Here is a 13,311-nt window from a genome sequence, read left to right as displayed (position 1 = left end):
TAAATTTTGTTTCAATTGAATCTCTTGGTTTCATTTAGTTCTTAGGTTTCAAAATATTATCATTTTATTATTAATTTTTTTTTACAATATCAATGAAAAAAAGTTATAATTAATATATCAACCAAAGTTTAAAATATCGATGTTTATGAAAATATTTTTGATAAAAATATCAATATCGTTAGATACTTTTTGAAATGTTCTAAATTTATTTCTCTTCATATTTCTAATGTGACCATATATAAAAAGTAATAATTAATATATGAAGAAACTTTATAGTTTTATTTAGAGTAAACAAAGACCCCAATAACATGTTTTCATTTTATTTTAAACGGCAATGATATCACAAAAATGTATAATGAGTGGATTATCTATACAATTTTATTTTAATAAAATAATAGTTAAAATATAATTTAAATATTAAGATAATAACCCTTTTAGTTTTGATATTTATTAAAGGTGTTAGTGTTTTTATTTATAAAGTATGGTATATTAATTGCACTTTATTTATTTGAATGATATTTTAATTCTTTTATATTACACTTTAAAGTGATTAATATTTTAGTATTTAAATTATAATTTAACTATTAATTATTTTTTTTGTTCGACTACTTTTAAAATTGGATGATTCAAAATTTAACTTTCTAATATATAGCATATAATTTAAATAAAAATATGAATTTTTAAGCGAAAAAAAATTAAATACTTTCGAATTTGTATTTAGTAATCAAATTAAAATTTAACTACTACTAAAATATGATTTAAGTTATTATAACATTAAATAAAAATGATGAATTAATTATATATTTTTTCGTGCAAAATTATAGGATTATTAATATTTAATATTAAAATTTTCAAAAATAAAAGAAAGGTTAAAAAAATGTCGTGTGAGATTTGATCCAGATGGAGTTTGTGATGAATAAACTTAAAAGGAACTTGCATTGGAATATAATATAAAAAAAAAATGGTTAAGTCTTCACCCACCATCGAACTTGCTGACATAAATTTCAATGTGAATGCGTTTTTTCAAGAAACGCATTCTACTAAAAGACAAAAAAATACCCTATTTTCTTAAATAGTTTGAAATCCACCATTTTTTTTCCTAATTAACTTCAAAAACCAGCTTATTCCATCAATTAATTCGTAAAGAATCCTCAACATCATTAACACACCTTATGTTCAATCAACCTAACCTGTTAAGAAGTTTGAGAAGGTCAAGAAGTTTTAAAAATAAAAAATTACAACGGAGGGTTAAATGTAATTAATTTGTAATTTTCAATTATTCCCTAAGTTATTCAATGTCCATTATTGGAGTATGTATTGGTTCTAGGAGTATGAAAAGTTTATTTAATTTTCTAGAGAAGTATATCTTAGGATATTAATTAGGAACATCTAATATTTTCTTCTGACACCTATAAATAGAGGTTGTTCTCCATCGTCCCTTAAAATCAAGCAAAATGTCAAAGCACTAAATAGAAGATGTTTCTCCATAATTCTTTTCATTTTGGATTCTATCCTAAATAGAAGTCTAAATTTAAAATGAAACGAAGGTAAAGCAACTTGAAAGAACAACATTTTAGAATTCAATTGAAAATATTTAATAAATAATTCAAAAAATATTTGTGTTATACATACAATACCAATGTATCAAGCTAGCATCACAGATTATAAAACAATTCAAGATCATAACCTGGAAAAAATTATGGTCTTGATAAAAAGTAATACAAAATTCACTACGGGCTTGACCCCTGTTATTTTGTGATCATTTAATTTGCAAGTTTAGTAAGGAAGTTGGTCAGGATAGCCGCCGGGAGGATAATAGTTGCAAATGGTGAAAATATAGTTGTTGTTGCATTTAACTTCCGCGCAACCAATCGATGTCGTGTCCTTCCACACGACTTGAAGGAAATGGCCACACTCTTCCTCGACGCACTTGTTTGCTTGGTGGTTGTAAAACTTCTTCTCACTTGCCCAATAGTTCACGGTCAATTCTGCTGTTGTCGTCTCGAATGCTTCGGCCAAGTTTTCACCATAAGGTCCCATAGAATGCTCCATCTCGCAGGTAGCGATCCTAGTTTCCGCGTATTTTTGAGCATATTCTGCCAAAGTTTTGTTCCAAGTGACCGGCCCGACACCATACTCAGCACGAATGGCATTGTGGGCATCGACGAAGTCCTGAGGGCTGCTTTTCGCAACCGTGGGAGATATTGGAGCTAAGATTAGGGATAATCCCACACAACAAAATGCAAAGAGAGAGATGATAGAAGATGCCATTTTAAGATTTGTGGCTTTTTCTAAAGGAAGATTAGTTGAAGGATTGGTCGAGAAGATTTGTGTTTTGTTTAGGGTATTTATACCAAGAGGATCAAATCATTTGGTTCTATTTCAGTGAGTTGTTTTGTTGGGATGTAAATACAACAAGAGATAAAAGTGGAGGTACATTGAAATTCCCTAAATTTATGCTAATTGATCAATATTGTGTGAATGGTAAAATAAAAATGGCTAAATATAGGAAAATTTTGATAAATTGAAAAATCCCAAAAACATTTCCACTTTATAGCAAGTTTCAAAATAGTTTTGAAATTTTTTGTTTTAAAGTGTAAATATTTTTTATATTTAAAAAAGTCCCTAAAATATATTGAATCCATGGTGTATGGGTACTTATAGAGAACTAATCAAATCAGAACTAGTTGCGTTGCACATGTTTCATAACATTGAAAATGAAATAAACATGTATAAATTAAAATATATATATATATATTCAATCTAAATCTCAATCTCGCACAAATATTAAAAAAACACAATTTACATTAAATGATAAAAATAAAAAAAAATGTAACATACCTTAAGCAAAAAAAAAAAAAATGATTTTTTTAAAAATGTTTCCTTTATTTAATGTGTAGTGTGTATATATATATTTAAATCAAATGTGATTTTTTTAAAAAAATTCCTTTTTCAGGAAGTGTATATATATATATATTAAAGGAATGTGAAGTAGATATTCGTTAGACATAAATTGTGCTTTTGTAAGAAAAAATATTTTTTCCTTTAAAATATTAGTTAAAGATAAAATGTGATTTTTTTAAAAAAAATATATTTATTTGATGTGAAATGGATATTAATTAGAGATCAAATGTGATTTTTTTCTATTTTTATTTTAATGATTTGATTATCTTTCTAATTTCAAACTTTGATTTAAATCAATATTTTTGTTTTAAATTTCGTGATAATTCTTTCTTATTTTTTAAAAAACGTTTTTATATTGAATTATTTGATCATCCTTCTAGTGTTAAACTTAAAATTAATTATTATTATTATTTAAAATTTCTTGATAATAATCTCTTAGTTTTTCTTTATTTATTTTGATGATTTGATTATCTTGTTAATTTCAAACTTTGATTTAAACCAAAATTTTTAATATATATACATATACATATACATATACACACACATATATATATATATATATAACGTTGGACCTTCAAGCTACAGGTCCATAAGATCCCGTTGTTAGCTCAATGGATTTATGTTGAGAATCAGTTTTTGGGTTAGTTTGAAGTGTACAAATTATCTAGAGGAAATTTGATTATATATGATATAATTAAATTGATTCAATTATATGGGATATAATTGATTTCATGTATTAGATACATTAATTGGAGGAATTCATAAAAGAGAAAAAGAACTATGGCTTATATATTGCATGAGATGTGATATTAAAACTATAGGTTATAGTTATTATATTTATTTATAATTAAATCAATTATAAGATAATTGGTTTCGTTTTTTCTCCTAATAACCGACTTAGTGGGAAATTGTAATTAGTTATGGTAACTAGTGGATAAAATGAAAATTATTTTCATTTTTTCATAATCGAACAATATTGAATGCTTATAAAGAAAAAGCTATATAATAGTTTGGGAGAGTAAACAATCATGCATAGAGTTTTTCTATACGATAGTGACTTGCTTGCCAAACGATTGTGTACCCAAGTCTATGTGATAGACTTTATCATTCTCTCATTTACTCAATCGTTTATCTGATTGTTCAGTTCCTCCTTCCCTGTACCAAATCCATACAGAGCCCACAATAAAGGAAATCAGATATGAGGATTTCCATAAGCAGCAGAATGATCGTTCCAAATTCCATTTAAAATTGAACACTAACAATTACAGTCAAGAAACGGAAACTAACCGGTCATGCACAATATGAAATTACAACATGCTTATAAGATGATTAAGGAAAATATTATACATAATTTTGAAGACTCATTTTCAAACTCCCTTGATCACGAACGCTCGTTCAATCTTCAAGACTGTAACAGACGAATGCTCGAGCACAACGACTGCAACACAACACGATCAAGAACAACCACGAACACAACAATCTCCAACATCACAAACCCAACGAACGGCCTCCAAAAACCTCAACTCACTTGAGTTGAGTAAGACACCACCACAATGGCTACCTTGGTATTCTCGGTGTGAGAATCCAGAAGTGTGGGATCTTTGTAGAATTGGTTAGAGGAAGAGACCGGAGGTATAACAATCGTATAAGTGATTGAGCAAGTAGGAGGTGATAAAAGTCTATCGTACAAAAAAATGTCCAATCGTTTAGAAAACGACAAGCTATCGTATAGAAAAAGCCCCGCGATCGTTTAGAAAACAACCAGCTGCTTAAACTATCGTGTAGTGTGACTCCACGATCGTTTATTCTCTCTTCAGCTATCGTTTAGTGAATCTCATTCACTTGACAGCAAACCGTGAGTGAGTTTCCAAGAATAGCAACTCTCACAACCAATTTAGCAAATCTACTAAATTTAGGAAAACATTTTTTCTTTTATCTCACGGTTACCATGAAACCACCAATAACCTCCCACTCAATTAGTTATTAGAGAAAAATATATAATTATCCAATAATTAGTATTATTATAAATATATATGGTAACCAACTGACCATATTATATTTATAACATATAGTTTTAATATTTCATCTGATGAAACATATAAACCATAGTTCTTTTTCTATTTCATGGTACTTAATGTAAATCTCAGTTACATTAATTCTTCACTTGATATATCTCGTACATCACACCAATCATACCATATATAATCGAATTTCCTCATGTCGATTTGAAAATTTCAAATCAACATCAAGAACTGATTCTCAATATGAAAACATTAAACTACAAAGGGCACCTTATGGAGCTGTAGCTTGAAGCTCCAACGGTACATGAATAACTGACTAGACTCTTTAGTCACGGGATCCACCATCCGTTAACTACCAGTCACTCCACTAAAGAACGACAACGACACTCTTCTTGCTATAGATATATTGTCCATATCAACCAATCAATAGTACGATAACCCTTCACAGATCACTCGTAAGTACAGTTGGGCCAATAACCGTTATGCCCCTGTAGTTACATTTAACTCCTTAAGTACCAATGATCTCTCTAATGAACATGAGTCATAGTCCTACTATGACTGAGTCCTCTCTTCTAAAGAGAAGCTGTGGCTACTATGTTTAAGACCCGAAATCAACCCTTAAGGGAGCAATCTATCTACTTACCGCTGCTTCAGGGAATGAGTGAATTCCATCTTGTGGAACTGAGTTCCCAGCTCTCAAATCAGATAAATCCCCAAAAAGGTAGGCATGTTAAGTTGGAAATCTAGTCACTTTCACCCATACTAATCAAAGGACCACCCTCAAAGGTAAGAGTTTCAAAAAGACTCAGGATTGAGGTCATGTCACCTATGGTCGTTTAGGTGAGATGTAATTCTTAAGTATCAACGATGTTATATACAGAGACTAGTCATCTCGTGGTCTCGTCTTATACAAACTCTTTGTATAAGACACCTCCGCTCACATGTCTCCACTTGAATGGTCAGGATCTACTATGTAGTAGTTCACAACACTTGCAAACCTCTATAAAACGGGTCGTATCCATAGTGTCACAAGGATCAGGTATCCCTCCTTAATCCTTATACTACAGACCTTTTTAGGTTATCACATAAGGCACGACTCACTTGTTTATCTCATATACATGCTTAAGTTTACATACAATAACCATGGAGATTTGTTTATTGGATATGAGTAAATGCCAAATAAAATAACTTTTATTTTATTCATAGCAATGTATACATATTACAAACTACGAGACTCAAGGACAACTAGAACACTAATCCCAGCACACACCTCTTAGATTCTCACACCAAGAATACCAAGGTAGCCTTGTGGTAGTGTCTACTTGTTGTTTGAGGGTTGAAGATCGAGTGTTACTCGATTGTGTTCGAGATTATTCAAAAGGCATTACGATCGTGCTGTTGAGCATTTGTGCTATTGGAACAAGGAACTATGAGAAGAAAAAGTTCTTCAAGGGTATGTTCACTTGATCTCTTGTATTTTCTTCTTGAAGCATGTTGTAATTTAAAAGTTTATGCATAACTGTTGTTGTTTGATTGTAAATGTGTATGTACTTTCACAATGGGGTTTGGAACGATCTGCTTCCGCTCATTGGTTCTCTTGTTTAAGAGTTCCTTCAAGTGTCATAGGGTATTGGCATGTTAGAGTTACGTGCATTGTAACACTACTTTTGTATATACCATTTATATATAAATATTGGGAAGGAGGATCCCATAAAGATTGACTTTGTGTGGCCTTGTGGTTTATATGCATGCTTGCTTGCTTATCCAATGATGTTTAATTTGAGTGAATTTGGAATGATATAAATTTAAATTGTTCAAATTGAATTTCGATTTGAAAATGTTCAAATTAAAATTAGGATTTTTGAATTAGAATTAGTTCAAAATCAAATTTGGGTTTCATGGATTATATTCGATATAATTAACGTTTAATTTGTTGAAATTAAACGAAATTGGAGAGTATACAATATTTAACTGTTAATTCAAATATTAATTACATGAATAAGATTCATATTTAAATTTATTGTGTGATTAATTTGATATTTGATATTAAATTGATTAATTAATTAAAAATAAAATTAATTTCCAATTTCAAAATTGTAATTTGAGAAATTGAAATTTGAAATATAAAATTTGGTTAATTATGAATTAATCAAATTAATTTTAAACTTAATTATGAAAATTAATTTGGAAAATTGGAAAAATAGGAAAAAGTGGGTAATTCCCACTTTTCTCTAACATGAGGTGTAATCCTCATGTTTAATCACATAATTCCACTACAAATTTGAAGGAGCTGTTGGCTTTTTTGTTTGAGTTAGTGGTTGCATGTTAAGCGTAATTAAAACTCTCCTGAATTAAAGAAGACAGATGAGAAATGTAAGCTGAACTTGCAGAAAATTGTTCATATGAAAGCTTCATCTTTTTCTCTCTTCAAACCCACAAAAATACTGACCAAATTCACTCAAATCTGAGTTCCACCACTCAAATTCAAGGTTGAGAATAGTAGAGAAGACCTCTTGATAGTTCACGGACTGATTTGGAGCTGAATTGAAGTGAAAGTAGCTTGGATTTGAAGATTTATCACAAAAGGTATATAACTTGAAACCCACTTGAAAGTACATGGTTTAGAACTCAAATTAAATGTAATTAGAGTGCTTATTTATTTTGTTTGCTTTCGTTGCTTGTTCGTATATTCCATCAACGCAACCGTTCGTTGTTCTCTCTCTGAGAACGAATTGGAGCTCTCTCTATGATGGTGACTTGCAGCTACTAAATGTCTTCCCACTCTGTGGCCTACAGGATGGAGCCGTAACGAGAAGAAAATGCAATTAATTAAAAAAATGTCATCATCCCATATCTACAAGATTGCAATTGGGTCATTAATTCCACAAATTTTCTAATAAAGGCCCGCTTAATGACTTGTTATTTTTTACAGATATCAATGCATGTAATTTGGAGTCACATCTCCACCATGGGGATCAACTGGAACACTAACCACAACAAAAATTTATGTGTAAGTGTCATCGTGCACAACAAGTTGTGCAAGCTAGTCAAACAAATCTAGAGTTTGTACATATACGACATGCACTTTCGATTCAATATTGCAAATTGATAAGTCATCTTGTTTTTGGTCAATCTATCTAATCACTTTGTCAGAAAGATGCCACTCAACAATTTGAAATTATGTAAGTGGACATCCACCATATGTCATAACCATTGGTACAGTAAATCAGTACGTGTGTAGTCCATTTGGTTACACAATTTCCCTCTCCATCTACATCATCAAATAAAAATTGTAAAATTTAAATTAATTATGTTGATCATATAAAAAACATTATTTAAAATGAATTCAAGAAACATACCAAGGAACCATACGCTCTCCAGCTAATTCATTATCATTAATATCTGGGAGCTCAGATTTGTAGAAAAATCATACGCCAAAAATTTCACAACCATGGATTTTATTTCCTTAGAAAGTTGATTATAAAGTAATACCAAACACAATCTATCCCAAGAATATCGTTCTGCATCCACAAGATTGACTAATAATAACATGAACATCAAGTACACTAAGTGGTTTGATTTGTCAGTAAATAAATTCTCACCTATCAACTGTATACATATATTCTTAAGCTCTCTAATTACGGCTACCTCGTCTACATCATCATCCTACCCTTGAAATTGTGGTGCTAGCCATGTTAGACTTAATCTAGTTCTATTGGTGGAACAAAGATTTGATGTCAAACTTAGAAATAGTTGACATGTATTAGGAAAGTCATAATATATTGTTTCTGTAACAAGTTCTCACCATCAATTGGTAACCCAAATAATATTGTTATGTCCTGTAGTATGTTAGTACACTCTGTGCCCGAAATATGAAATGTGTGTCTTCACTTTCTATTTCTCAACGAGTGCAGTGATAAGATGTGTATTTAATTGAATGAATCCCAGTCAAGCCAACCCTTAAAATTCTGCACACGAACTGCAAGGAATATTTGATAATGGAGTACGATGGTGCGATAAAAAATTGCCTCTCAACATCTTTAATGCAACTTTCTCAAAGAAGTGAATGTATTTGAAGGTATATCTTATTCACAACCATCGAAGTCCAACTCCTCAAACTCATCATCTATTTTTGTTCTAAAATCCTTGAATTGATTGTCAATCGCCACATCTTCACCATCACAAGGTGATGCAACTGATTTAATTTCAGGGAATAGACATTAATTAGGGCCTGCAAACTAACTGACGGTTCTTCCAAGTTTTGTGCATTCAAACCTACATCCAAGCCTCCCTTACTCACATGAACATATGAATGCACTCAATTTGGGATAAGCATTGTAATTGAAAAAATAAGTTGGTTCATCGCTTGTTCATGGTGAATAGGTATTGGCATAAACCTTAATGATCTTGGTAGTGCTAGAGCACGATGTATATATACTATTCTTAACTTATTTGCCCTTAGATCTATACCAAGTGACAGCCCTACCATCTCAACAACTTGTTTAAACACAACTCCACTATTCATGTCTATGGTAAAACCTACACATACTTGTTTTAAAACGAGGGAGGTCCTCCTTTCTCCTATTACACCTATATTAGATCCTGGAAATTTTTGGTTCACCTTGATGTCAAAAAAATAAAAATTCTTCTCATGGACGATCCTTCCAAACGGGCTCAATACATGGATAAATATCAATTTAAAAATACTTACATCAATATTAATTCACATTGGTGGGCTTTATGTAGGAATAACTCGAAATTTGTGGATCATTTATTTATTTTTGTAGATACTCCACTACTTTATGGGCTCGTCTACATCAAGATGTTAATACACATCTCCCACAATCGATGCCCTCCTTATTTAACTACTTTCTGCAGCTCAAGATGAACACAAAGGCTTGGATTCTATGGAGGAATCTCATTGGTCCTATTCTCTCGAATATTTGTCTTGAAAGAAATAGAAGAACCTTCCAAGATTGGACAAACAGTGAAATCATTTGTCGGAGAATATTCTTTTTATGGCAAGTCAATGGAGTACTAAATCAGATCTTTTCTTGCAATCATGATGCATCTTCCATTGCTCTAAACTGGAAGGCATTTCTTTAATTTTCACTGCTTTTTTCTTTGCTTTTATGGTTAGAGCTTTACTCTTGCTCTCTTTGTACAAATATTCTACTTCGTTCGAGTGCACCTCTTTTGTCCTTGGGATGTGATGAGGATGATAAGGAGGTGTCAACCTAATTGAGATGTCCTAGTGCATCTACTGATTCTATCCTTTAATATGGGGAAGGTGCACCCAGTCGCATCAAACACTTAAACTGCAGTTTAAAAAACTTAGTTGATTGCATGTTCAACATGCTACCTGTAATGACCGGATCCTTACGCATTATGATCCGACCACTACGACATGCATACTTAGACTTTTCTATCATGAGATGAGTTTTGGTTGAAATTTCAAAGAACATATCTAAATTTTATTAATTAGATAGAAAAACTATATAAAAAGTTTATTTATCAAAACATCAGGATCCATAAAACATTAGCGTGGTGGTACAAAATGCATATGCCTATAATAGTGAGTTTGATGGTTGGCCATTTGAGCGACGTCCAATTCTGCTATCTACGCTGTGTCCTTACCTACAAAGTATGTAAAAATATAGGATGAGTATATAATATACCCAGTAAGTAGTTCTCACGTAAGGTAGTGACCAAATGCACAATCACAAGCAACATGTCATGAAAACATATGATCAGGACCGAAAATGTATAATAACATATGGTGGTCGGTTATGCTTCCAACATAAATCTCTCCGCCCTGATAGGAAGATGAGGACCTAAGCAAAAACTAACCCATCTGATGATTAGCGGGTCATGCAGTCAGTAGAACTAGAGTCGCATCCAATATCAGCCATTAGTATAAACGTAATATTGGACTAGAGAGTGCAACCATACATACCCTGCTAGTCCCTAGCATAAACATAACGTAAGATTAGGCCTGGAGGGGTGCAAACATATATGCCCTGCCAGCCCTGGAAGCATAAATTTCTCCGCCCTAATAGAAAGATAAGGACTTAAGCGGAAACTAACCCATCTGATGATTAGCGGGTCATGCAGTCAGTAGGGCCAGAGTCGCATCCAACATCAACCATTAACATAAATGTAAGATTAGATTGGAAGCATAACTTACACCTAATTAAAACTTGATTTTAACGTAATCGTGAACAAACATAATGCATGGGGTCCCTTGTAGAGAAACGTGTTCTAAACATGTAATGCAATATAACAATTAACATAACCATGCAACATAATAAAGGTACACTACCATAGAACACTTAAAGAGAAGGTGAGATAAACTACTTACCGTGATCTAGTTATTCCTTATTATTCTTTATGATTTTATCAGTAGAGCTTTTCATTTTTAAACTAGAAGGAAATTTGGGTAGAAATTTGGGCAGCACCTTACCCAAGCTTTAATCTTTTAACCTCACAAAACTTCCTCACTCACACTTACTCTTTCACACGATTCTTTGTTACTGAGATTTGTTTGAGAATGGGTTAAATCTTTAGGCAAAGGGTCGTATTTATAGTAGTTTTTAGCTTTTCTTAGTGTGACAAATCATCGTACATGTGGCTTTTTTTAAAATTACTTAGGGTTTAAGGATTCTTCTCAACAAGACATCTAATCTTGGCTAACATTTGCCCTTACGTCATCATTCTTTGTTTGTATTCAATTTTAAGATTTTTCTATGTATAATCTATAATATCGTGGCCAAATTCAACGCATAATTCGCGCTTCTGTCCAAATCTCGCTAACTCTGCTCTTAGAATCTCACTCTCTTCAGTTTTCTCGTTAGGAATTCGCTCTGTCCACTCTCGCTTTGTCCAAATCTCGCTCCGTCCAAATCTCGCTCTCCCTGCTCTCAGAATCTCGCACTCTCCAGTTTTCTCGCTAGGAATCTCGCTCTCTCCAGCTTTCTCACTGGGAATCCCGCTCTCTCTCCGATTTTTCTTTCAATCTCGCTCTTTCCAGGGATCCCGCTCTCTCTACTCTCGCCAGCCTCAATCTCGCTAGCCTCACTTGCTGGGGTTTCTCGCTCTCCAATTATCTCTTCGATCGCACAACTCTCTTCTCAGTATCTCGCTCTCTCCAGTTTTCTCGCTGCAATTCTCGCTCTCTGCTTTCTCCAATTTTCTCTTTAAATCTCGTTCTCTCCACTCTCACTTTCTCCAATTTTCTCTTCAATCTCGCTCTCTCCATCTTTCTGTCACTCTCTCCAATTTTCTTTTATTTACTTATTTATTTATCATTCAATTAGAGTCTCGCTCTCTCCACATTCGTTCTTTCCAATTTCCTTTTATTTATTTATTTATTAATATTATTAATAATATTATTATTATTTTTAACTGTTTCTCTGCTTCCTAAATTAAGGTTAGGGTATTTATATTTATCATCCAATAAATTTCAATATTTAATTTCCTGTAGTGTATGCGAACAAATCTGGGTTGTTACACTCCCTTACTTAAATATAAAATAGTTTTAAAAGTTAAGTATTTTTTTTAAAAGAAAAAACTTTCAAGTTTTAAAAGATCAGAAATAAAAATAAAAGTCCAATGACTGGAGCCGTAGTTCTTAAAAATATTTTAATCTTAATTTTTTTATGAAGTTTGGGTATGAATTCAAATGTTTCATATGGAAAGATCATGAAAATCATTGTAAAGGTCTATTTGGCTTGATGACTTTTTTGACGTCAGAAAAAAACGTTGACAATTCTTTATTTTTATTATTATTATTTTTTTATAGTGAGAGATTACAAGAAACAAGCATAACATAAAAAACGAAAAAAAAACAACATTGATTATCGAGGCTTTAATTCTTATGGACATTTTATTTTTTACAATTTTACTGTGAATTTATTTTCTATTTACGAGAAATGAAAACTACATGAACCAACATATATAAAACGAAAAATGAAATGGTAATCAACCAATACGTTAGTTCAGACGAATGAAATTGTTGATGTGATCAAAGTAACAATATTGATATAAGCTAAATGCTACTTTTGTACCATCAATCCTTCATTTATCACAATATCATATCGTTCAATTAGAATAGTCAACACATATAAACGGTAACTCAAGCTTATAAGACTCTATGAAATACAATATAATAGTTGAAATTATTGTTATGATTCAAATAGTATTCATTTGGGTGTAGTATAACTCATCCAAGTTGCAAGAAAGTTAACATCTAGAAATAATCATTCAAATTAAAACATAATCGGGATAGAATTAATAAAATAATTTTTTAAAAAAATTCTCTCTTCAATTTTGTCTCTTCTTCACTAGGAAACCCAATTAATAAGCCTTGCAATAATCCTTCTAAAAA

At 31.7% G+C, this 13,311-nt stretch overlaps 1 protein-coding gene across 1 annotated transcript; it reads right to left on the bottom strand.

Moving 5' to 3' along the window:
• Nucleotides 1-1,776: 1,776 nt before the first annotated feature.
• Nucleotides 1,777-2,271, bottom strand: LOC120078645 (basic form of pathogenesis-related protein 1-like). The gene has a single exon (XM_039032940.2). It carries the CDS (start codon nucleotides 2,269-2,271, stop codon nucleotides 1,777-1,779), a length of 495 nt encoding a protein of 164 aa, XP_038888868.1.
• Nucleotides 2,272-13,311: the final 11,040 nt, after the last annotated feature.

Source organism: Benincasa hispida, chromosome 5 (assembly GCF_027475165.1).
Source record: "Benincasa hispida cultivar pf3 chromosome 5, pf3_genome.v1.1, whole genome shotgun sequence".
NCBI lineage: Eukaryota > Viridiplantae > Streptophyta > Magnoliopsida > Cucurbitales > Cucurbitaceae > Benincasa > Benincasa hispida.
This window is presented reverse-complemented; position numbering and strand designations above follow the sequence as displayed.

What these genes read in the sequence shown, in the direction of transcription:
- LOC120078645 (XM_039032940.2), bottom strand. Translation starts at nt 2,271, where the DNA reads ATGGCATCTTCTATCATCTCTCTCTTTGCATTTTGTTGTGTGGGATTA.